The sequence below is a fragment of the Melopsittacus undulatus genome, chromosome 9 (assembly GCF_012275295.1).
Source record: "Melopsittacus undulatus isolate bMelUnd1 chromosome 9, bMelUnd1.mat.Z, whole genome shotgun sequence".
Lineage (NCBI taxonomy): Eukaryota > Metazoa > Chordata > Aves > Psittaciformes > Psittaculidae > Melopsittacus > Melopsittacus undulatus.
This window is the reverse complement of record NC_047535.1, coordinates 38,990,111-39,016,748: the sequence shown is the minus strand read 5'-3', so window position 1 is coordinate 39,016,748 and position 26,638 is coordinate 38,990,111. Positions and strand designations below refer to the sequence as shown.

The following is a 26,638-nucleotide window of genomic DNA, read 5'->3' as shown; positions in this document are numbered from 1 at the left end:
CGGTTCCCACCCCACCTGGTGAAAGAGAGAACTGCAGAGTAACTAAAAATCCACACACCTAATTTTCTTGCTTGTTTGTGTTTTTTTATTTGCTTCCCTCAGAGTCTCGCTGTGATAAAGATATGGACACTCTTAGTGGTTATGCCATGTGCCTTCCTAACCTGACCAGGCTGCAGACATACTGTTTTGTGGAACACCGGCCGATCCTCTGCATAGAGATTAAGGTATGGAATAGGAGATGATCCTTCTGGGAGTTTGGTTTGTGTTTAAGTACATACTGACCAGAGAAGTTACAAATGAATGCAGCAGGTGGGGTAAGGCAGAGCTCACTGCTTCCACTGTGATTCATTGCATGAAATGTTACCCTCCCTCTTCCATTTCCCCATCTCTTAAAACTTGGAAAATGCCCCATTTTTACCAGGCTTTTGTGCACGCCACAGCTGTTTTGTGTGTCCTCATTTCTTAAGTGAGGACTCTAATATAACTGGGAATATTATACAGCTGTTAAGTGTTGGATGTTGACTAATGTATCTATTTTAATGTTCCTTTAATAGGAAAAAATTACATATTGTGTGCTCTTACATTTCTATAAAGTAACACATACTTACATACCTAATCTTTTGTTTGTTTTAGCCAAAGTGTGGCTTCATTCCTTTTTCTAGCCACGTTTCACAGGAGATAAAGCACAAGGTGTGTCGTTACTGTATGCATCAGCATCTAAAGGTAATTTAAGTCATCCTGCTTTCCTTTGGCTGTACTGTGCTTTATTTGCTATTCCAGTTTTGCTTCCCTGTTGAAACTTGCTTAAATTTCTGATATGACTAAAGATAGTAGGTGGATACACATCTGAGTTGCTGGGTGTGAATCTGTTTAGTGAGAGATGGAACAAGTTCTGTGGGAAGCTGGAAGCAAACAAATACAATATTAGCCTCTGAGGACTATTAATGCTGTTGATTGGGTAAACTGAGATGTCAAATTTCTTTTCAAGTGCAGCTCACCAAATGCACAGTGATTCATGGCATTCTGTAGCTCATAACAGCACCTCATGCACAGGGAATCCATTTGACTGATGTCCATTATGTGCTGGAAATCCTGTAAATATCCCTTGCTGTAATTTAACGTGACCTTTTGCCACACTTTCTGTTTGTGAATCCAATCTGAGTAACTTTTAACTAAATATGACCGGGAAGACCCACAGTGGTCATGCATTTTATGTTCAAAGGGTTTTAAATATCATGGGACTTCTGAAGACAGGATGTTAATGCCACATGCCTGACTGAAAATAACTGAGTAGTTACTGCAGAAAGAGAGATTAACAAGTGTGTGGCTTTTCAACAGGTAGCAAATGGAAAATGGAAGCGACCAAGTAAATACTGCCCATTGGATCTCTTCTCAGGGTAAGGAAATATGTAACTTGATTCTTGTAGTGTTGTTTTCCCCAGAAAATATCTGTGTTACAGATTTCTTTCTCAGATTACATTGACTTTCACTATAGTATTATGGATGATCCATGCCTGTTTATCTGACATATATGGCACCAGAAATATTCATTGTAAATCTCCTTACACCTATTTCAAGAATTGAGAGTTGCTTATTAATGCACCAGTGCCTTTTGCTACATAACAATAAACCTACTCAGATTTGAAGTCCCAGTTGCAAACAGTCACTTTGTCTTTGAAGTAACTTCAGTGTGAGCAGCATGCTTAATAGGTGTGTTCACTTCAGGTGCCAGTTCTGATTCCATAGAGCCCTCCAGGCAGCGGTGTAAGCATCTAAGGGCTGTGTTAAAATGCACTCTTATTTTTCCCTTCTAGAAATAAACAGAGAATGCACTTTGCTTTGAAGAGCTTATTACAGGAGCCACAGAACAACTTGAAAATATTTAAGGTAAAACAGTCAAATCTCTCTGCTTGCTTCCTTTTTGCCTTGGCTTTTAAACAATTTGACTTCAGGATCTGAATAGTCAGAATCCTACTTCAGACTTTGCTAATCGGCACCATCACTATCAAACCCCGCCAACAGAAGAAAACAGGAAAATTCTTAGCTAGATTTCAAGTTAGGACTGGTAAGTGATCCCTGCCTAGAGCTAGTGAGTCTGAAAGAGTTGCCAAGGAGCAATTAATAGACAGTGACTTTTAAAGATGACCAGAGTTGTAAAACTTTGTGGTGCTTCAGAAGGAAGAAGGTAGAGAACTTTGCATGTTGCTGCAAATACTTTAAATTACTGTTATGGCATTCATGCAGGCCAAATGCACAGCATGCCTGCCTCAGGAAAGTAAAAGTTAACTTTTCCATGGCATTAGTGTAGGAAAAATACAAAGCAGTAACTGATGGCTGATGTGGATTTTCAGATTAATTCTAGGAAATATTCCTTACAATTAATTTCCAGTATTAAACCAACTATTTGAATTTCTTAAACCTGTATGAACTTTCCCATTTTTTCTGTTAGTACAGGTAACTGTCATACCTTTCATGTCCCGTATTACAGCATTCTTTTTCCAGTCTGGCTTTTAGAAGAAGGTTGCTTGATGTGGTGCTTTTTCACTGTTGACATTATTCAGAAAGAAGTGAAAGGAGAATGTGCTCAGTATCAGTTAACTTTTATTGTTCTGATTACTTAGTTAAGTTGGGAAAGTAGCACTTGATTTAAATGGGCTTCTGGTCCTAATTCAAAGGTTGTTACCTGTGGTATCTGATAAAACTTCAGAAGGCAAATTTATAAGAGATTGAGAATGTGTGTATTTGTATGCAGACTTTTAAACTAGTAACCCTTTTCTGTGCTATGTGCTTTATAATATTAAATCTGATGCCTTGGTTAACCAAGTATGAATAACTGGGTTTCATGAATACCTAAATGCTATTTTTTTCCCCTCCTTGTTTGCAGAATGGGGAACTAATTTATGGCTGTAAAGATGACCAGGACTGTGTCTCTGACTGGAATGAACTTGCTCGCCACTTAAAACCTTTCTTTTTTCCTTCCAATGGATTGGTCAGTGGACCACACTGCACAAGGACAATTGTTAAAGAACTAATCCATGTTATAACTATGACGCTACTAAGTAGTACTGATGCCTGCAGGGCAGGTGATATGAAGACAGTTCCCATTTCACAAGGAAGAAGCTACTGTGAAGCAAGTGCATTTAATAAGGAGCTAGTGAGAAATGGTAAACAATTTGTTGTGTTGTCAGTAATTATCATCATGTAGTTATTCAGAACTTTGCTTCTCTTTTGCTGTTTAATAGTGTTGTGAGAAGGAAAACAGTGGAGTTTTCTTGATGTTTAAAAATGAACTCTGAGCTGTGTAACTGGTGGATAATTGGGTTTAGTATAACCTTGCAGTGAGCACTGCACCTAATTACAGGGATAAAAAGAAATTCAGGAGATGGTAGAGATAAAATGGAAGGAAATACCAGTTTGGGCTGATAACCATTGAAGGTATTTTGAACAAGTGGGGAATTTTAGTGTTGTATGGGATGCAGCCTGGCTGTTTTGGTTGGTTTATGTGGTACCTGTTTGTTGCCATTCCCTGCTCTTTCTATCAGCCCCTGGCTGACAGGATGTAGCTCTTTTTGTTCTACTCTTCTCCTGGTGTAGAATCATAGAGAAAGGTTTGACTACTGGAGGGAAAAGGAATGGGAAGTGAGTGGAAAAACTGTAAATAATAGCTCCTGAGTGCATAACTTTTGTGAAGCTCTAATTATTCAAGATGCTGCTGGTTACCCTAATTACACAAACAGCATGTCTCTTATGCTGCTTTTGAAGAAGGTCTTTTTTATGGCTGGCTGATTTTGTTGTGGTGGAGAAAGAGCTGTCTTACAGAAATGACAGCAAATACATATCTCTTTCATACTATCATACTAGATTATAAAGAAAGCTGTATCTTTCATACATATCATACTAGATTAAAAAGACCCAGTGTCTGAAATGCTAGATTACTTTCTGCCAACAGTTCATATCACTGAAAGTGAATTTGTGCTGGCTTCAAACTGGTGACAAACGTCTCTTGTAGACTCAAGGAAACAGATTGCAGTGGAAGTGTGTGGGGTTTGGGTGGTTAGTTTTTTTGAGCAATTTGTAGAGTTGTACACCAGGTGTTTTATTCTACAGCCAGAATAAATGCTGTGCAAATGTGCCATTTAGTACGCATGCATCTGGCACATTGGTGTTTGTGAACTGATGTGTTTTGCAGTTGCATCCCCCCCCACCTCAGTCTAAAGTGTTTGGATTTACTTTGTGCACAAGCCTGGGTAGTGGCAAGATGAAGCTAAGACATCACTTGTATCTTTTCTTATTTGAACATACATTTTCTTCTAGGTAAACATAAATTGGAAAGCTCTGACTTACCGAGGGGTTGTCTCCTTTATAAAACCCTTCAGGCTCAGATGCTGGACATGCTGGATATTGAAGGACTCCATCCTCTGTACAGTAGAGTTGAACAGTATTTAGAGGAATTTCCTGAAGAAAGGTAAGACTTAAATAGCTTTTCTTTTCAGTTCTGGTTAAAGAGGTACACAGACAAGGCTGGCTCTGTGCAGACACTATCTCTTGTTACGTTGTTTGTGACCTTCCTTCACAGATTTCATGTTCTCAGTTTCTAACTTGAAATGCCAGATAACATAAAAGATGAGCTTTTTGACAATAAAGTTTTGATGTTACTCACTTTGGCCTGAATTTTTACATAATGATTACAGGAACTTCACAGCAGAATAAGAGAGAACAGTGCCCTGTTCCTTAGTTGTGGAGGCTCTATGTTTGGAGAAATATAGAGTAAGATAGGTGGTTTCTCCTGCCTTTGGTACCTGTGGAGCTAGAACTGTATCTGCAGCAATAAAGATGTTTTCAGTCATTCCGAAGTCTATATTGGGCTACCTACAACCTGCACTTTAAACCCCTGATTTTCATATTTGGCAACAATCTAGCCTGTGCCTGCAAGGCCCTGCAGCAGCTCTGAATCAGCCTGCTCTTGTTGCATGACACGAATAGCTCCAAGTGGCAGATTGTAACCCACATTGCAAGTGCTCAAACCATGCTTGAGGCACAAAAATCTTTATTTTATGTTATATCTTGCCTGGTAAAGAAATAATAAATACTGAGCATTGCAAGCTGCTAAATTTGTTCTGAACTAAAGCTTATTAGTTGCAATAATAGTTGCTGTAACAAGCTTTGTCTTGGATGTTGCTTTACATCCTGGGCTGTAGCTCGCCTGTACTTTTGCCATTGCTCACACGAGGGCACTCTGGCTTCACATTCAAACCACTTCTGCTTGAGCTCCTTCAGGTCTTTGGGCTCCTTGTGCAGTTGAAGGGTTGTCCTACAGATAATGGGGTTGGCCTCAAGTTCTGCTTAAATCACTTGCAGTGCAGCTTACTTGTATATTGATAACCTTAAACAAATAAGTTGTAAAGGTATTCTTTTGTCTGTATTGAGTTTGTCTGCTGAACACCCCACTTTTATGGGCTCTGCTTTCCAGATAGAGGTCAGGTGTTCAACAGGGAAAGGAAGGAAGCCAGGAGGCCAGATCACCCCCTTGTGAAGCAGGGGCAGAACAGGGCCTTGCCAGAGGAGTGTACTGTCTCAGTATGCTCAGCAAGGTGCTGCTAAATGTTTTGAAACTTACTCATTTTTGTAGTGATACTCAGGTGGCTGTGGATTAACAATGATCCATCTTTAAAAACACCTAAACCAAACAGCTCAAGTCCTAAGCAGCAGCAAGTCTTGAGTGGTATGAGAATAACAGGGCCTGGTCATGGTGTTAGATCTTTGAGTATTAACCTGTTGCTATGTTTATTAGTGTTATTGTTTGTTCTAAATGGAGTTTCTGGGCTGCTGGGAAAAGATGTGTTTGAAAACCTGTAAATCATCTCAGCTGTCTTTAAATCTTCTTTTAAAAATTTATTTAGAAGTACGTTACAGATAGATGGACCTTACAATGAAGCGTTTTATGAGAAGCTGCTAGATCTTTCAACTGAAGATGACGGGACAGTAGCATTTGCGTTAACAAAGGTATGTTCCCTGTGTGTGGTGTTGAAGCTTATTTAGTCTGTTAATATACTCTTGTCTCACTGGAAGGGAAGAGCAGTGTGTCAGCTTTGCTGCTGGTTTGCCAGAGGTCTGCAAGATCAAAAATTCTTAATTGTGCCAGGGTGCATCTGTATTGCAGAAGGAGTTAAAAGCAAACATGTTTAGCACCAGTTCTAGGGAGAAAAACTAAGCTGGTGGTTGCCTTTCTGGATTGAAGAGGCATATGCATGAGCTGGTGCTGTTTTGGCCTTCAATTAAAGTACCTATATATAGGAAATAAACAGGATTCTTATACAGGATGTTGTAAAATCACTTGCTTCTGTTAACCATCTGTTACAGAGATAATTTGCAGCTCTTAAAGTGCCAACATACTGAGTATGCTAAAGCCTTCCATAAAGAACAGTATGCTTTGCTAAAGGCGGATAAAGTGTAAGAGAAAATCTGTCTGATTTTTATATTGTACAGGTGCAGCAGTACAGAATAGCAATGACTGCTAAAGACTGCTCCCTCATGATTGCCCTTTCACCCTGCCTGCAAGATGAATGGTAAGAGGTGCCTGCTTCCAAGTGACTCCCCATGATCTAGAAATTGAAGATGCATTTGCACAATGTAGTCAAATAACTTTAAAAAGTGGGGATTTGGATTTTGGGGGTGGGGGCAGCATCCAGATATTTGGCTGGGAGCATATTAGTAAGGTAAAGTTCTGATTTAAGGTAGTTAGGACAAATGTCTGTTTCTGACGTTTTAAGTTGATACAAAAGATAAAGGTTTTATATTTTACTCCCAGACTAAGATTTGACTTGACTTTTTGTAGTAGATATACATGTTTTTAACTAGGCACATACAATTCTGCCTTGGTGTCCTTGTGTGAGAGAGTTTTCAGGACAAGCTGCCATTAACTGCCTAATTAGAATAATAGGCAATAATAAAGGTTACTCACTAAGGCAGGAGGCTCTGCCACCGTGTTGTCTGTCTTGACTTTATGTCAGCAGTACCGGTCTGCTTTTCTGTAGGGAAGTTTGTTTCGCTAAAGCCTTGTTATTTCTGGAGAATATTGTTTTCTGCATTTGCCCTGCAGTGCTTGAATAAAACATTCATGATGGAGATGATTTGTGCAGTGGTTGACCTAAGTCCTCCATCCTTGAGTATACGCCTGAGCATTAGTTCTAATACTAAATTTGTATTACCTTGAACCTGAGTAGGAGCTGCAGTGGTTCTTTTTGCTTTTGCTTGCTATTAAGGATGTTGCTTTGAATTCATACTACCTAGAACAGGTTATGTTTACTACACACAGAAACAGTAATCGAGAGTAATGTTTTGGGATGTTCTCTGGGAAGCTAGGGACCAGGTTAGGAAAGCTAAGGCCCAGTTAGAATTAAACTTGGCTAGGGATGTTAAGGGTAACAGGAAGGGATTGTATAGGTACGTAGCGAATAAAAGACAGACTAGGGACAACATAGGCCCCCTCTGGAAGCTATCGGGAGGACTGGCTACCCTGGATTTGGAGAAGGCTGAGGTTCTGAATGGCTTCTTTACCTCAGTCTTCACTGGCAAAGGCTCTGACCGCACCACCCAAGTCTTGGAAGGCAGATGCAGGGACTGTGAATGAAGACCTTGGGCCCACTGTACATGAGGATCTGGTTCGAGACCGTCTTAAGAACCTGAACGTGCACAAGTCCATGGGACCTGATGAAATCCATCCGCGGGTCCTGAAGGAGCTGGCAAATGAAGTTGCAAAGCCACTGGCCATCATATTTGAAAAATCATGGCAGTCAGGTGAAGTTCCTGACGACTGGAAAAAGGGAAATATAATCCCCATTTTCAAGAAGGGGAAAATGGATGGCCCAGGGAATTACAGACCAGTCAGTCTCACCTCTGTGCCTGGCAAAATCTGGGAGCAGGTTCTCCTGGAAGGCATTCTAGGGCACATGAAAAACAACAAGGTGCTTGGTGACAGCCAGCATGGCTTCACTAGGGGAAGATCCTGCCTGACCAATTTGGTGGCCTTCTATGGTGGGGCTATGGAACTGATGGACAGGGGTGGAGCAGTTGATGTCATCTACCTGGACTTGTGCAAAGCGTTCGACACTGTCCCACATGACATCCTTGTCTCTAAATTGGACAGACATCAATTTGATAGGTGGACCACTCGGTGGATAAAGAATTGGCTGGATGGTCACACTCAGAGTTGTGGTCAACGGTTCAATGTCCAGCTGGAGACCAGTAACAAGTGGTGTCCCTCAGGGATCGGTGTTGGGACCACTCTTGTTCAGCATCTCTGTCGATGACATGGACAGTGGGATTGAGTGCACCCTCAGCAAGTTTGCTGATGACACCAAGCTGTGTGGTTCTGTTGATACACTGGAGGGAAGGAATGCCATCCAGAGGGACCTTGACATGCTTGTGAGGTGGGCTGATGCCAACCTCATGAAGTTTAACCATGACAAGTGCAAGGTCCTACACCTGGGTCAGAGCAATCCCAGGCACAGCTGCAGGTTGGGAAGAGATTCAGAGCAGCCCAAGGAAAAGGACTTGGGGTGTTGGTCAATGAGAAAATGAACATGAGCTGGCTGCAGTGTAAAAAGGACATGGAGCTGTTGGAACAATTCCAGAGGAGGTTCACGAGGATGATCAGGGGCTGGAGCACCTCCTGTGTGAAGACAGGCTGAGAAAGTTGGGGCTGTTCAGGCTGGAGAAGAGAAGGCTGCGTGGAGACCTCATAGCAGCCTTCCAGTATCTGAAGAGGGCCTACAGGGATGCTGGAGAGGGACTCTTCACTACGGACTGTAGCGACAGGACAAGGGGTACCTGGTTAAAACTTGAACAGGGGAAGTTTAGATTGGATCTAAGGAAGAAATTCTTTACTGTTAGGGTGGTGAGGCACTGGAATGGGTTGGCCAGGGAGGTTGTGAATGCTCCATCCCTGGCGGTGTTCAAAGCCAGGTTGAACAGAGCCTTGGGTGCCATGGTTTAGTGTGAGGTGTCCCTGCCCATGGCAGAAAGGTTGGAACTGGATGATCTTAAGGTCCTTTCCAACCCTAACTATTCCATGACTTAGGCTGTGTGGAGGCTGAAAGGAAAATGCTGGAAGAGGTATCCGCATGTTCACTTTATGGCTGGTTAAGCTGGAGCTATAGTTTCCTAGATTTTACATTGGCTGAATTTCTTTTTGTTGTTTTCCAGCTCTGAGCAAAGACCTGTGGTACTCACATCCAAATCGAGATTTACGTTTTCTGTTTCTGTGCTGGACCTCGACCTAAAACCGTACGAAAGCATTCCCCACCAGTACAAACTGGACAGCGAGATAGTTAACTATTATTTGAAGAACGTACAGGCCAAAGATGACCCAGTGATGTCCACTCTCTTCAAGGAGAATGAAGACTGCACATTAGTTCTCCACAAAGTGTAACCATTTCCTTAAGGTTATTTTTATTCAGACACATTAGAAAGTGCAAGATTAATGGAATACAGTTATGGTGGGTTTTCTCCCTATTGTGTTCAGTGCATCTTTCAGCTGTGAATGGTTTTGCTTTCAGAAGCGATTTCTAATTGGTATGCCTTTCAAAGACACAGAATAGCACTAAAACACATGTTTGCTACAAAACCTCAATGAATGTATTTAATATGACAGAACAGATAATGTGCCATACCTTGGAACTAGAGGACAGATGTGATTAATACTAGAAGTTCAATTCCTTCTTAGAATTGAAAGAGCACAGAATGAAAGGTTTCTTGAAGTATTGCACTAACATAGTAAGCCTAATTGCTAACAGAAAAACTGCCTTGGAGCTTGTGCTCTGAGCCTCACTCATACCCACTAGATGAGTGACAAAACCTAACACAACATTTTAGCATTAAATACAGATTTATTGAATTAATAAATGTAACAACATTAAATACAGCATTTAGCAGAAAATACAGCTCAGGTGGCTACTCCAGCATTACTGACCTGTGGAACTACTGTGTTGCTGTTGAACGCTTTTCAGTGCTAACACATGAGATTAAGAACACCAGACTGCCTCCAGCAGCTCTGTGGTCACCTTGCATCTACCTAAAGCTTCTGAAACAAAGTGAAAAGGGTTAAAGTCGAGTGTCTTTGCATTGTACATGACAGCTGGGCTTAATGCCTCTGGCATACTGGTCTTGTATTTTCTATACATTATGTGCTGCTATTGAAGGTGAAACCACAGCTCGCCCTTACCTAATTTAAGATGAACTGTAAGAATAGTATATTTTACAAATTATTTCAGATCTTTTAGGTTGTGTCAAATGGTGGCATTATATCACCGATATCTCACATGCTGTGTAGTATGAGCAGCCACTTTTGGGCTCATTCATTTGAAGTAATACAAAAAAAAACTGGCTTTCTTTTCTGAAGCTGCCAAGGGGTCACTTGCTTATGCGAGTACTGGAGCTAAGCTTGTATCACTACATCAGCAATTTAATGATGGCTTTGCTTTGTAAATGTTAGCATGTGCAGCAGAAGCCTTGTGAGAGGTTGCAGTAAAAGCCATCCTCAACGACGATGCTGAGTTGGAGACTGAGGATGTATCCAAACCAGAAGGTAGTATGGTAAAATCTACAGGCACTCCCTGCATGCTTGTGGATTGCACACCCAGAAGTATGCAGAGATGCTGTTCAAGCTACAGCGACCTGCCATTACCTGAACGCAGCCTGTGCTTCCTGCTCATGTTTTTCACAATAACATAGGTTAGCATTTAGAAAATATATTTATATTGGGATTTTTGGTTGAATGGTTCAATTTTACTTGAAACTCAAAAAGCAAAACAAGAAAACCCCAACTCAAAGGTATGAGCTGCAGAGTCATTTCTGCGGGTGCCTCACTGCAATGTGACACTGCAACAGGGCAATAAGCTGGTAGGTGACAGTGATAACAACCCCTTCTTTCCAAAGGAGACCTGGGGGGAAGAGAGGCTACTTTAAAATCCAGAAATCCTCCAACTGTTAGAGGGGGAGGGAAGGAAACTTTTCAGGGTTTTATGCTGTAACTTCACACACCTTTTTTATGCAAATAAGAGCATGTGCTGTTACCAAGTTTCATTTTCATGGAAGAAAGAGCTAAAGATGAAATACACTAAGGGTTACACAAAACCAGCTAAACCAGTAATACGTCAGTGGGTAAAGAGTGCTGCGTTTTGCCTGTCCACTAGATTCCAAACTTGAAATTAGTCTGCCTGATATCTAACAAGGTATTCTGTTACAGATGGCTGCTCATTGAACCTTCATCCCTGGCATTGCTCAGCTGTAGATTCTGACAAACCAATACAGCCTGCCAGTTTTTCCTGACCTACCAGAACAGTAGGAGACTATTTTAGTGATCAAATAGCAGATTATTACAATTACAGTATTATAAACATACTGTTTCTGTAGCTCTTGGTTCTCCACCTATTTTCACCATTGCTATAACATATTTTTTCATAACTGATAAACGCAGCTGGCAAACTGCTGCTGATATGGTTAGAGCAGTGGTGGATTTGAAGAGGAAGTCCCATGATGTTATCAAGATTGTGGTTTGTGGCTTTGGCCCCTTGATTCCAGGAGCAGCTGTCATTCCCTACCAGAGAAGTATGTGACTTACAGTCATGTAGATTTGGTCTGGATAAAGCAGTTGGTTGTGATGGATGTCTAGTGCAGAGCAGGAACTCCTGAGAAATGCTGAGAGGTTGCTGGTGAGCTAACAGTACATCTGGTGGAAGTGAAGGGAGATCTGTCCACTCTGGTTTCTTCAGGGATGAATGTATGAAATGTGATGCATTTGTAACCAGGAATTTCCTCCTGGAGGTAGGAAATCAAAAGGAAGTATTGCAGTGAGCAGTCCTTAACTCCTCCATCTCCTCACGGAAGTGTAATGGCTCTTTCTAGGTTAATGCTACACACACTTGCTGTGTGCAAAAAAAGTTATTTCATACAGTTACCATTTTTTTTCCTTTTTTGTTTTTTAGCATAGTATGTCTTTGAAATCTTCAAATTGTCTACTTCCACCCTAATTTAATGAGAAAGCTATTTAACTCTTTGTTCCGGGAGTCTCTTACTGTTCTCTTGTCCTTTGAAAATCACTGTACTTTTACAGAGCTGTGAAATGAAATGGATTTTTATGAACTTGATTTTTGACAGTGCATGATCTTTTAACACTTTCCAGGTATCTAGAAAATGTTAAGAAGATGAAACCACTCTGGTACATTAATGATTCAGAAAGATAAATTTATAATGAATTCACTCTGTACATGTAACTATTTTATTTGGCATTTTTGTATTTAAATGGCTGTATTTATTTTCCTGTCATGACAATTTATATATAACGTGCCATAATTGTACAGATAGCATGTTTTATGAGTATGGTTTCTAAATGGAAAATAACTTAATGTTTATATTCAATGAAATTATAGACCGTGTAACACAATATCTGAATTAAAACTACTTTTGAAATTGCTACCTACTGTAAATAAGGCTGGTATTCATCTTTCTGAGACAAAGATGTTGACCAGGTTCTCAATCGCTTCCTCGATCCCAACCACAAGCAGCATGCTCCGGAAGCGGGTGGGTGCATTCTCTATAGCTGCCATCTTCTGGTCCAGGACTGCAAGAAAAACACAACCACAAAGAGGATTCTCAAACAGCTGCACTGTTACTGGCAGCCAGAGCAGGTTCCCTGCTGTCTAGAAGGGGAGGACAAGCTTGGTAAGTTTTGTGAGCCTTGTTAAGTGAGGTGACACAGGAGCTGAAGCTTAGCTGCTTGCTAAATTCTGATGTTTGCCTGGCTGGGCTCCACAAGAGGGGTTTCCGTGTGCCCTGAAGAGATGTTAGGAAGGAGAGGGGACAGGCATTCCCCAGGAAGCTCAGAAACAGGCTCTGAAGTGACGGATGTTACCTTGCTTTGGTACTTTAGTCAGAAGGTCCAGGACAGGTGTAGTTTTCCCTTTCTCATTGATGTGTATCTTCCAAACAATCATTAATTCAAACCTGTAGCATAGGCACAGAAAAAGCTGGTTTAAGGGTTAACTCAGCACCTGTCTGTGAGGTTCCTTCAAAGCAGGAAGTGCAGTAGTTGAAGGTTCCACTCAGTGTGCTCTTACACAAAATTCACCCTAAGGAATGCAAAACCCTGATCTCCGGTTCTGCATTGAGAACCAGACATTCTCCCATTCTGCATTCAGAACCAGACATATGTGTATTGGAACCAAGGAAAACCAGTGATCTACTGCTGAGGAATGGTTGCAGGCATGCTCCAATTCCCAACCTCAAAGATTTTTCCTGTGGTTCATGTCATCCCTTAGGAATGGTAAGCTTCCGTGGCAGTGATAGAAAGGAAAGATGGCATCTCTCTGTGCCTTATTTGCACCCTGGCCTCAGGTGCCACACTTGGATACAGGATGAAAATGGAGAAAAATAACTTCAGATGAGGTATTTGCATAAACAGGGGGGTTCTGGGTTTCACAATAAGGTTCACTCTGCTCTTCATGGCCTCTTTAGAGTAACGCACAGGGGTAAATCTGTCTGAAGGTCTAGAGTCCTGAATGGGTTTGCTTTTAATCTTTTAAATACTGTTCAGCCTCATTACTCCCTCAAGGGCCTTGGTGGTGATTTTTGCAAGGTGAAATACTAGTTCCAGCTTTTGCAGCAGGATAAGGTCACTGCACTCTACAAAGGGACCAGCGAGGCCATTGGATGCTGCCGGGGAAGACTGTCACATACACAGGGGTTACTCTAAACCAACAGCTGTAACAGATTCTCTGCTTTACTATATTTTGTATTTCCCTCCCATCTCTGCTTTTAGGAGTTTTCCTCATGGAAAGTAAGGCTTTCCTGTTCCCAGTTGATCTGCACAGTAACAAGTCATTGCAAGGAGGAAGGTTCCTTTTACTGGGGTTTGCTGGCCTTCTGCCACTTCATTCTTAAAAATTCTTTGGGAATTTGTATACAGCTTGTGCTGGGATTTTGCACACCAATTAATACGCAAGTGCTTTTCTACTGACCCACTGAAATGGTGTGATTGTGGGTGAGAGAGGGAGTATGTGTAGTGGCACTTGGCTCCTGGTGCCATGAAGAGAAACTGGAGAATACTACCAAGTCACAATAGTTTTCTGACTATGCTGGGCTCAGAAAGATTCATTTCAGCAGCCCAGAGTTAAAAGCTTTTGGTTTTATATGGCAGATCTGGCTAAACCAGATAGTGCTACCTACACTAGCATTTATTTGTATTTGTCTGGGCTAACAGTAATAATAAATGGGAGTGCAGTTCTCCCCTCCCTTGTCTAACTGATTTCCTTCTAAAACAATGGAAAAACACAACTCTGGCTGTTCTCAGTCGCAGGTGGCTGCAGTTTTCTCTCTGTTCTGTAAGAGAAGATGACCAGAGAGCTGTGCTTTGCCTGGGTGCAGTGTGATTGCTGTACCTGACAGGTTCCAGTGGTGCCTGTGCATGCAAGGATGCAGCAGCTCAGGCAGCAGGGTGGCAAGTGCCACCCTATTCACAGGGGATACATCTGGCATTCCTAAAGTTGGAATTTAGACTGTTCATTGTAGCACAAGCTTCCAAAAGTAAAAGAGTGATGGATTTCATTTTTAAATGCAAATTAAAGGCTGCTCAAGTCCTTTATTTTTTCCCCCTAGCTAAGAGTGGGTACACGCAGTAACAATACAATTAATTTTTCTAACAAAGCCATGTGCACATGACCTCTACATATAATTGGTTTTTATCTCTTTACATTTTTAATGTGTGGTTATAGCCCTAAAACATAACACACACTATTTAGGCTTTGTGTTTAAACCCGTTCCAAAGCAGAGTGACACTGTTCAAGCAGACTAACAGATTGTCCCTATGGGTTTCACCATCCTTTATCTGCATAAATCAAGAAATGGATTTATTGGCTCACCCAGAAGCTTTGGGGTTCCTCAGCAGGATATAATCTCCCAGGAGGCCTTCTGGAAGGCTCACAATGTCAGGGTATTTTTCCTGAGAACAAACAAGTTCAAAAGGGTATAAATACGATCACAAACATTGTAGACAAGGTGGTTTATAGCAAGTGCTTTCCAGTTGCAATGTCTCGTATCAGCTCGCATCTGTAGTATGGTTACTCTAAAGTAACAAGTTTAAATTCTGGCATACTGGGTTTGGTTTATTTTGTGGTGTTTAAAGTTTGAATGGTTTGGGGTTTTTGTGAAGTATCACTCATGGGGTATCAAGAGATGCTTAAATTTGGTCACCTCCGAGGGAACACCAGCATTGTGCGCTTGTACAAATGGGCTTAGAGGCCCTTGTGCATGACCTTGGAAACCTTGAAAGATTCTTTTTTACCTCAGTTCTGTTAGTTTGATTTTAATCGCACATTATAGTACATCACTATGGCACTAGGCTCTGCTCCTTGATGTCCATAACTTTACTACCATCCTGTTTTGCTGCTTTGGAGAAACCGGACCACCAAGCTCCACACAGAGCTTTGAAAGCATAAAGTAATAAAGGCAATGGGATACCAACATAGCCACTATTACCAAAATATAACAGGACAATGGGAACATGATGAAACATATGAAACTACTTTTAAACTCCCATATTAGTGGGAATTAGAGCTATTTTCAGTTTCTACAATGGGCAGAGCTTGATGATTAATTGTTCCATTACTTTGTTAGTGCATCTAATGTTCGAGAGTCTTGGAATTACCCAAGCCTTGCAACTTCTGCTGTAACTGGTTTTAAAAGCTTGTGATAGAAGTTGTGGACAGATTCTTTGGAAGTTCTGCAGTAGGAAAGGTGACCGGTTACTTGGGAGTATGAGGAGCTGCAGGGAGGTGCTCTTCCAAAGGAAAACAGACTCCAGATGCAGCTTGTTCCCAGAAGGCTTCAGCACTGTTACTCCCTTGTACTGCCTCATGTACTGGATACAAAGCTGTGTTCCAAAGATTGCCTTTATAAAGTGTGAAAAGTCTGTGAGCCTGTATCATTCCACAGAGCTCACAGGGCAAGTGGCGTGCCTTATGGAAAAGGAGAAGGAGAGCTCATCTTTGAAAAGCACTGGAGAAAATGAGCTCTCTTCTGCAGGCTTACGCCTCATCTGGCGACTGAAATTGCTACCAGATGTGACCTTGCTCTGGTTTAGGAATTTATGACAAACTGAAGGGGATTGGAGCAGGATGCCAAATGACATAAAACACATGGAATTTGCCAGTGTTAATGTCTACAAAGGATCTAGCACTGTATTTACCACGGGGATAAAGACCATGAACTATCCTGGGAGCAAAGCCACAGAGGGGGCAACAAAGCACAGGGGAGTTACAGCACAGAAATGTGCAGGTCTTGGGTCACTCGCCTACCAGAACACTCCTCTTTCAGCTCTGCTCCCTGGGGAATTACACTCCTCTGAGGAGAAAATAAAACAAGTTCTTGAGCCTTTCCTCCTCAATGACCCTTGTCTTTAATAGTCTCCATTTAATCTCAGAGGTCTCCGAGATTCCGGCAATCCCTTTAGCTCCAGGTTGCAAATACTGATTATTGCAAATGATTTGGGATTAGCTCATACCTGGTGAACTCAGCTCTAAAGTTCCTTGTTTACAAGAATCCCAAGCATACCATAGCTAAACATGGATTCGGGTCTTATCTTCACCCGCTCATACCCAAGACTTTTGGGAATCACAGGATAGTAGATCAGAGGAACTAGATAAGCGTTCAGGTTTTCAAATCACTCTAAAATACACCCCTGACTTCCATCCTCACCAATGCATTTACCCCCAGCTGGGAGTGGTACTTCCTGTGCACAGAAGCCAGAGGTATCCCAAGGAAATCTCAGTGTGTGATTTCCCTCGTACCTGGAAGAGTGTGTTGGCAAGTTCTGCACACAGCAAGTGGTTATTCTGTGCTGTCAGTAAATGCCAGCTTCTCAGCAATCAATCCTAATGCCACGAGAATCTGATCTTGTATCAAATTCACAGGATTTGGGATAAAATCCAACTTCTTAGCAGGAAAGATCATATCTTAGCAATCCACAAAACATAAAAAGCCAAAACACAAATAGCTGCATCTCTCTCCGGGCAGAAAACACACTGTAACTGAAATCTAACTGTGGCATGAAGCTGTGCCTGACCCAGACCCTCATGAGGATACATGGCTCATGTCTCACCGAAGGATGACTCCTTGGAATGACCACATAGCAGAAGCCGGAAGCAAAACTACCACACAGGGAATAGGTGAGCAATCTTAAACACTGAAAACGCAGGGAAAAAGCCAGGAAATGCAGCCACACAATCTACATTTTCTATTCCACACATAAAATGTAATATCTGTATCCATGGGAAACATGGACCTGACATGTAAAGGAACACCAAAGCACACCGGGTGCAAAACCTGTAACAGTCCTGACAGAACTATGATTCCAAACAAACACACTTTGGGGGTACCAGAGCATCACCTCATCTTCTCTGCTGGGCCACGTCTCCAAATTGTCCAAGAGAAAAGCTGAGCAATAACCAGGGCAACAAAATGGCCCAATCCACTGAAGGGTCCCATAGGAAAGCCCGAAACTCATGTGGGATGTCATAAACTGGACATGGGGCAACTGAAAGGTATCACACCAAGTACTGCGATGCCAGATGGGAAGGATCAGCTACAACTGCGCTAAACAAAACCTGACTTTAATCAAGAAATGTCTTTCCTCAGATGACTTTTAAATGTCAGTTTATGATCAAAACCAAAAAGGCTTTGCTATTATTACTTCTGGACGGAAATTGTTTTTCCAGCTCCTTCAGGAGTTCGAGCAGGGAATCTTATGGGAACTTTGGTCTAAAACAGAAACAGTCTCAAATCACAAAGGGATGACTTTCATGATGGAATACACAGTCTTCCCTTTCTCCCATGACACATCTTACATAAACATACACATGCAGGCATCTGAGTGAACACGCTTGTAGGATCTATTTTTAAGCAAAATCTGGGGAATTTTCTGCATGCTAAAACTCTTTTAAGGACATTGCTTTAAGTCAGTCAGCTTAAAAGCCAGGGCTACTAATGCAAAGCAAAACTGGCAAGACAAGAGCTGTAATAAAAGCAGATGAATTTGTTTCTAACCCATTTGTCAAGAAAGTAATGCTACTCTGCTCTTAGTTGGAACAGTGCTTTACACTACTAATGTTGAACTTGGCATTCTGTAAGCAGGAGTGTATATAGTCATGCTACTGAGAGTCCCTTCATAGGTGTGAGCTACATTTACCAAAGATTCTCCACGTGGGCTCTGATTCGGGTGATTTGTATGTTGTGGCTTGCTCTGCTAAGGCCACATTATCAACCACTGAAGGCAAACACATGGTGGTAGCATCAGGACTTTAAAACAACAACATTAATGTAGCTTTAGTAATTCAAATACAAACTATTTGCAAAACCAAGGAAAATTCTAGATACTGTAGAATACCAGTAACAACATGGTTAAATCCCAGAAGCATTAAACCCACTGCCACCAGTCTGCTGCCCACTGCAAAACCCTGAGGTCAATCCCTTTAGCATTGCCCAAAGGGAAGCTGTCCTGGCGTACTGCCCCATGTGCTCCAGGTGCAATAGTCTCCATTCCAAGTAGCTGCATTCTCCAACAGCCTCGTTCTCCAGTTTTAGCAGCAGTCTGACTCAGGTAACAAGTGGAGCAGTTTTACTATTACATGATCAAGCCCTAAAGATACATAAAGCCAGTAATCACCAAACTACAAAATGAAAGGAAGTGCAGCAATGACATGTTTGGAAGTTAGTTTGTATTTCTACCTCTGCTAAGCCGTCTGCCAACCCAGGTAACTACAGCTCCGTTACTGAGACCTGCTCTTACAATTTGCCTGTCCTTAGTGCACACTGCATTAGGTGTTAACTTCAGCAGGAACTCTTATCCTCAAGCCACAAACTGTGTTAATCTGTCACAAACTGAATGTCCTGTGTACATTTGTAATCAATGACCTTTCTAGAAATGTAACTTCAGTTGCTTTGGAGCATTTCAGTTCTAGGCATTGCACAATCCGTGTGTTAATGTATTTCTATTAAGTAAAATATTTCATCCTGTAAACAGCTGTCACCAACATTAAAATGCAACAAAGTTTTACACTTCTCTGTATTTTTAAAGCTCTAAAGAAGAGAAAAAGTTCTCCAATAAATTTAACTTTCCTGGTACCATGCACTGCTCAGCCTCAAACAGATGAGACGAACCAGACTGTGAGTACCCCACCATTGAGAAATGAGATTACATCTGAAAAGAAATGCATCCTGGTTTTGGTTCTTTCCTTCCTCACCACTGCTTGACTGGGCAACAGCAGTGCTGTAGAAATCGATGGACACTAAAAACATGAACACAAAAGAAAAGCCTGTATTGGAAATGAGTGAAGATCTGTAAGACAGACACGGGTTGGAGAAGGTTTTTGTCTCAAATAGCATTTCCCTGAGACTTCTGAACCGTAATCAAAGGCCTGGCACCTTTAGAATACACAAGAAGAGGAACCCATTGCCTGCAGATGCTGTATGCTTGTCACGTGCTTAGGTTGATCTTTAGGCAGAAGTGTTTGCTGTGCAATGCCAGCATGTGTGTATTTGTCAGTGAGTACTGTAAGCACCACCAGTGTCATTAAATGTTATGTTCAAAGCCTGAAAGGTTCAAAATTTCACTGTGGAAAACGTCATACTGCAACGTTCTGTAAGAAGACTTCCCTTCTGATGCACTGGCATTACTGAGCCAGAAAGACAGATGGTTCACAAGGGGAAAATTGCTACAGACAGACTTTGTGCTTCTAATGTGAAGTTAAATCTAATAGATGTGGCACATTTCATTTAATGGAGCTTTTAAAAATGATATAAAGAAAGTAAGACGATAATGACAATGTCAATGTATAAGCAAAGTCAGCAAATCTCTCCTATGTCTCCTCAGAGACTTGCATAACATCCCCATACACAAAGCATTAGACAAACAGAAGGGACACAAATGTTTATTTTTTTCACAGAAACCCAACTTTGTGAGCGCCAGGCTTATGGAAAGGATTCCAGTGTTGTAACAACAATGTCAAGGATAGGCAAACCCAGCATCCTTCAGTGCTTTAGGTCTGGCCAAACAAGCAACAGTCCATTAAAAGCCACCCAACAACAACATAAATCATCACATTACTGTTAAATCAACCGCCTTTGTCTACCAAGACTGGCTCTTGTATATGTAAACTGATGCAAATGTAAACTGGATGAATTTCCTCTTATTTTTCAGAAGCATCTGGTCCGCAGGTAAAATACTGACCCATAAATCATAAAAAAAACCCCAAACAATCCAACTAATACAGAAAGCAATAGAATTTATTGTGAGAGAACTACTTAGGAATTACTTTTCTATGACACACCTCAGCGCACAGCTGAGTATGTTTACTTTGCAGGCTGACATGTTTAAATCCTTGTTTCTTCAGCAGCTTAATACTGGTCTTTGAGAGCTCCTAGGGTATTTATAAGGCTTAAACATTTACATTTTGAAGGAAAATTCACTTTATCCCATGCCATATATTTTTTTGGCTGGAAAAGAAAGTATTTGTATGGCATTTCATCTACTCTTTGGCATCTGTGTAAATAAATTCTGTATTACCCAAAACCTGTATTTTGTATATAGTGTATTAATCCTGTTAACACAGGACTTTTACAAATGGACTTTCGCCTTAAGGTATGCAATGAACCCATGGGACAAGAATTAGAAGATGCAGTGAATCCCTTGTTGTGCATGTACATGTATGATTCACAGTTTTAAACTATCTTTTGTTGTTGTTTTCATGAACTCCACTACAGCAATAGAGGAACATTTAGAAAGTGATTGATCCAGTTACACTATGATCATCTACTGATACTTGGGCCAGCGCCCCAGTCCTTGCTTGATCTCTGACCATCATATGAGTGTGATAGGTCTCCACAGAATCACTGACGTTGGAAAAGACCTTTGAGGTTATCAAGTCCAACCATAAACTTAACACAGACAAGTCCACCATGAAACTGTGTCCCTAAGTGGCACAGAAGTGTGCAATCAGAGTAAGAAATACAACACAATTGCTGAGGTAGCATTCTACAGATAAGCTGAATACCCAGGTATCTCATCCTAACTTCCCTCTAGACTAAACAATATGGGACATTAGCCATACTTAACACAAAGTATTTCTGCATTTCTCCAACTGTAGCTAGCATCACACAAACCCACTTGATAACTCCTCTTGCTGCACTCCAGTATAATTTTACAGTAATTCCACAAATCTTCATGCGTTGCCTCTTCTCATGCAGGCATCTATTCATGCTGAAAGTGTTAAACGTTTCTAAAATGAATAATGCTGTATAAATTCTATTAGCTTTTATACTTGGCTTTAAAGAAAACAATAGATCTGAGTCCCATACCTGTTGGATTAGCAATGCTGATGGTTTGGGGAAGGCTGCGTGTGCTTAAATAATATTTTCCTTTTGGCCATTCGGTCATAATGAGATTCAGACTTGAGTCATGGAAACATGAGGAAACAGAGCATCAACACAGCCCCAGTTAACAAGATGCATATTATTGTTCAGGACAAACCCATATATCCATGCTAAGCAACAGGTACTGCTGAAGCTTCAGCACCAAATGTAGTCCTGTGTCCAAACCAACATGTTCAAGATGCTCAAGTGGGTGTGCAGCTTCTGCATCACCATTTCACATGGCTTTGTGAAAACAGAGACAGTTCAGTGTCTGCCTGAAAGACAACAATATTGTAACCTGAAGTCAATGATTTAACTAAAATATGGCAATCTTTGCAGGAAACAAAGCGTGTTTAGCTAAATGTCAGTTAAAGCACAAACCCACAAATATTATTTGCACATCCAAGGTCAGCTTTCATCAGATGGTTGTTATATCCTTGGGAAGATGGCAACATGCTTTTCTTTTTGGATAAGAATAAATACCAATTTGAAGCAACTGGGGTATGTTGGAACTAGATGATCTAAGGTCCTTTCCAATCCTAACTGTTCTATGATTCTATGTAATAAATTATAGCTATGAAAATAAGCTGTTGTATCTACCACAATCAGAAAAAACTTCAATAAACCCCATTTTTAACAATAAAACATAAACAAGAGAATTAGAAAAGAGAAACATTTTATAAATGTGCTCTCACATGCTATTTTTTTTAATGCCTACACTGAAAACTGCTTTGCAAGGCCTAGAATTGTCTTTCAGTATTCAAAGAACAGCACATTGAAAGCTCAAAGCATAAAGGTTCTCAAAAATCACCATGAGGTTTCTCATTTTGTGCAATTTAAGGAACTGAAACCAAGAAAAGATAATGTGCTTTTCTCCTTCAACTAAATTACACAGCATAAAAACACTGTATTTGCAATCTGGATTTATCAGACTTCACCACTCGTCATTATGTCTCAGAATAAACACAGCTTCCATGTTCCACTGAGGGAAGTGTTGATTGGTGGGAACAGGCCTGCTGCTGACCCGTGTGATGCAAACTGCACACAACTCATAGGAGCTTTCAGAGCCAAAGAGCAGGTTTACAACAAGAAGTGCCCCATGGAAAGTGGGTTTGTCTGTGTGGCAGCCACAGTTCATCCCACTGCTCTGGCTCCCTTCTTTAGAAGCCACAAGTGATACCAACACACATGTTTCCTTTTTAGGAGAGGAGAGTTTTGGGAGCAGACGTGAGGAATTGTCCTGCAGAGGTGAAATCTTTACAGGAAACGCTTCCCAAAATGAAGCTCAGAATGTGCCTCTTTTCCCCTTGTGCATACATGTGGCTGGTTACCTGAATACAAATTGCCCTGCATCCACCTGGTTTCAGAGCTGTGTTTGTAGCAGACCAGATCTGTACCTTGAGAGTTACAGATTGCTTTGCTAAGATTCAAACTGGCAACTGCCTCTTACAGTTACATAAATGCTCTACACCAGGGTCTGAAATGGACTGTGAGGAAGTCTTACTCATCACCAGCCCCAAACCCCTGCAGCCTTAGCAAACTGCCAAAGGCATTCCTTTGAGTTGCTCTTTTTCCCTTTTCATCTTCAGCTGTTTCAGCCCCTCCTCTATTGCGTTACCATCTATTTTCCTTCTTTCATATTTCCATAACATTATGTTTGATGCTTGATTCAGCCATGGTTGTACAGTACTCGATTCCGTTTGTCACTATTCACTACATGACTATTAATTTACCATATGATTTTTATTTTCCTATTGGATCTAGGCTGAAGATCCAACAGCAGAGCTGTCCCAGCACAACCCAGGCCCAAGTGCACCTACTACTGTGACCCTTATAAAGCATTTCCTTTCAGTATCACTTTGTCATATGGTAACCACATGTTTATCTGCGACTTCAGTACAGCAGACTGGGAATAAATTAAATACATACTCAAGGTTTATTTTTAAAATGTGAGAAAAAAAGAATTAAATGAAAATGAAACCTTGGACACGAACAGGAAGGGGACATGGTAACTGCTCAGCAAACACACAAGTTGCAGATGTTGCTTCTTTACTTTTTTCCTTGCTGGGAAAGAGATGAGGCTTTGTTATTTCTTTTTTAAACTGTCAAGGCAGAAGTTCTGCACTAGATTATGAACAGTTATACTCCTGAGCACACGCACGAGCCAATGATTCTAAAGCAAAAGCACCAAGGTACTTTAGTCTGTTTCTATAGTAAGTAAGCATACTGGAAATCAGCACTCACTCCTACAGAGCAGCTGAAAAGACTTGCAGGCTTACTCACTCTGCCTGAGGAGACTGTGTTGCTGCACCAGAGACCCCAAACTGCTCCTGTGTTGCAGAATGATCTTCATCTATTAAGGCTGCCTTGGACACAGACACTGCCAAACCTGAAGGTGTCAAGGGGCCATGGTTAAGAGGCCAGAAAAGAGCCCAGAAAGCAAGAATGCTTCTGCTGCCACACGATCAACTTCAGCACAAACCTGTCGGATGTGTCACCTGGATGTGTGTTGGAGCTACCAGTCAGTGTCAGGATACACACAGAAAAAACATGCCATCTGCTACTCAGGGACAACACATTCCCCTTTGTTTGCTCCCATGTCAGGTTTTATTGACTATCCACTTAAACTGAAGAATCATAACCCCTGAGTTAGTTCTGGCTTTCTCTTTGCCTTTTTAAGTTTAAATAACCCAGTCTTTCTAGATTAAAATGTTAGGCCTTACTTGTTCTTTAACTTCTAAAGAACACTCTTTCAATACTAAGGTCGCTGTAGAGCCATCCTCTGCACAAGTATCTGCACAGTACCAAGTCCAGGGCATACTACTTGATTTGTATGAGGGAGAGCATTAACTCTGCACCTGGGCATTTCTTTCAGTGGAAATCCACAGTAAGCTACTAGAGCTCAGTAGTTCTCTTCATCCTTTGCAAGTTTTCATGATATACTGAACCCCCTACCTTACCTATGCAGTTAATTATAAGTAACTTTGTCACTGACATGGACAATGGAATCGAGTGTGCCCTCAGCAAGTTTCCCAATGACACCAAGCTGTGTGGTTCTGTTGATACGCTAGAGGGAAGGAATGCCATCCAGAGGGACCTTGACACACTTGTGAGGTGGGCTGATGCCAACCTCATGAAGTTTAACCATGCCAAGTGCAAGGTCCTACACATGGGTCAGAGCAATCCCAGGCACAGCTACAGGCTGGGGAGAGAAGAGATTCAGATCAGCCCAAGGAGAAGGACTTGGGGGTGTTGGTCAATGAGAAAATGAACATGAGTCAGCTTCAGTGTGCGCTCGCAGCCCAGAAAGCAACTGTATCCTGGGCTGCACCAAAAGAAGCGTGACCAGCAGGTCGAAGGAGGTGATCCTGCCTCTCTACTCTGCTCTTGTGAGACCTCACTTGGAGTATTGTGTGCAGTTCTGGTGTCCTCAACATAAAAAGGACATGGAACTGTTGGAACAAGTTCAGAGGAGGCCACAAGGATGATCAGGGGCTGGAGCACCTCCTGTATGAAGACAGGCTGAGAAAGTTGGGGCTGTTGAGCCTGGAGAAGAGAAGGCTGCGTGGAGACCTCATAGCAGCCTTCCAGTATCTGAAGGGGCCTACAGGGATGCTGGTGAGGGACTATTCATTAGGGACTGTAGTGACAGGACAAGGGGTAACGGGTTGAAACTTGAACAGCAGAGGTTTAGATTGGATATAAGGAAGAAATTCTTTACTGTTAGGGTGGTGAGGCACTGGAATGGGTTGCCCAGGGAAGTTGTGAATGCTCCATCCCTGGCAGTGTTCAAGGCCAGGTTGGATGAAGCCTTGGGTGATATGGTTTAGTGTGGGGTGTCCCTGCCCATGGCAGGGGGCCTGGAACTGGATGATCTTAAGGTCCTTTCCAACCCGAACTATTCTATGATCCTATGAACGTATTTTAAAGAGAGATGTCAAGCTAAGTTTGGGTTCTTTTCCACTACAACAGAAGCAAGATACCTTTATAGAACTCTAAATATTTTTCTGTATAGAAGATGCTGCAAGATTTTCTCTAATCTTTTTTAATGGCTTTGTAAAAGGGCCGTGGATTGCATGAAGCAGCTTGGATTGGAAACACCACAGAAAAGTTGGTCATCAAACATGACCCAACTTGCTTTTGTGGAGTTTACATTATCAAGTCTGTCCAAACAGCAGAATTTAAATATAACCTAAACAACATCTGAATTTGGTTAATGACTTGGTTCTGAAGCTGGGTTCATTTTTTTCCAAGTATCCTGGTTAATTTCAAAAACAATCATATGATACAACCAAGAACACTCAGTTCACCTAAATATGCTTCAATGTCGCACATCTACTTTTAAAAGCACGATTCTAAATCTTTTCAATAAGCTTTTCAACTTCTGTTGATCACTTACTGCTGTGGTTATTTCATCTTGACTGGATGGGGTAGATGATAAAAGTGCACAGTTAAGAACTAGAACCAGTGAGCTACTGTTAATCAATAAACTCCATTCATTTTTACAACTAGAACAGCTGCCCACTGGCACAGTAACTGGAGTTCTTTGAGTTCTGTTGTCCCTGTAAAGATAATGTACCTGCCTCAGATGAGAGAATTTTAACCTTGACTTTATTAGCCAGCGAGTCTGTTCATGTACGAGCCAGGAATTATCATCAATCTAACTGCCAATGAATAAATCAGGTATAGAAAAGGTATTTGGAGTCTTGTTCAAGCAAACTTTAGAGAACTGCCTTTCTAAAAGATTCTGAAGAGTTATTCACTTCTTTGTGGGCAAACATGTAAAGCCATGTATGTCCATAGAGCCACTTGGAACATCTAAAATATCAAATTTAATCTCTCACCAAGGGATATAAACTACAAGAAGTCAATCTCTTGTCACTTAGAGCAAACTGTCCAACAGCAGGGAGGGTTTTGGTCAATTAGTAGCTGTTAAATCAGCCTGTACTACCACCTTGCTACCTTAAGAAAGTGGTAGCTGTTCTACAACCTTTACTGTAAACCAGAGACAAAGGTGCAACCTGCACAAAAAAAACCCAGAAAACTTCCTGCATGACTTGCATTCAAGAATAAAGATATGCTCCTTCTTTATTTCCACTTTAGATTTTATATCATAGAATCCTAGAATAGTTTGGGTTGGAAAGGACCTTAAGATCATCCAGTTCCAACCCCCCTGCCA

At 41.4% G+C, this 26,638-nt stretch overlaps 2 protein-coding genes across 7 annotated transcripts in view; one reads left to right on the top strand and one right to left on the bottom strand.

The window, feature by feature from the left end:
• The window catches only part of IPPK (inositol-pentakisphosphate 2-kinase), a 31,574-nt gene extending 19,837 nt beyond the window's left edge, over positions 1-11,737 (top strand). For all 3 annotated transcript variants that reach the window (XM_031042342.2, XM_034065926.1, XM_034065927.1), the window contains exons 5-13: positions 103-224; positions 634-723; positions 1,339-1,397; positions 1,815-1,887; positions 2,885-3,164; positions 4,315-4,465; positions 5,901-6,003; positions 6,487-6,566; positions 9,205-11,737. In XM_031042342.2, coding sequence (XP_030898202.2) covers positions 103-224; positions 634-723; positions 1,339-1,397; positions 1,815-1,887; positions 2,885-3,164; positions 4,315-4,465; positions 5,901-6,003; positions 6,487-6,566; positions 9,205-9,430 — 1,184 coding nt within the window. In that variant the 3' untranslated portion in view covers positions 9,431-11,737. The remainder of the gene's footprint in view (positions 1-102; positions 225-633; positions 724-1,338; positions 1,398-1,814; positions 1,888-2,884; positions 3,165-4,314; positions 4,466-5,900; positions 6,004-6,486; positions 6,567-9,204) is intronic.
• The window catches only part of CENPP (centromere protein P), a 137,174-nt gene continuing 122,270 nt past the window's right edge, over positions 11,735-26,638 (bottom strand). For all 4 annotated transcript variants that reach the window (XM_031042343.2, XM_034065929.1, XM_034065930.1 and 1 more), the window contains exons 7-10: positions 14,916-14,995; positions 12,911-13,002; positions 12,480-12,619; positions 11,735-11,817 (exon numbers count right to left, since the gene is read on the bottom strand). In XM_031042343.2, the coding sequence (XP_030898203.2) occupies positions 12,498-12,619; positions 12,911-13,002; positions 14,916-14,995 (294 nt within the window). In that variant the 3' untranslated portion in view covers positions 11,735-11,817; positions 12,480-12,497. The remainder of the gene's footprint in view (positions 11,818-12,479; positions 12,620-12,910; positions 13,003-14,915; positions 14,996-26,638) is intronic.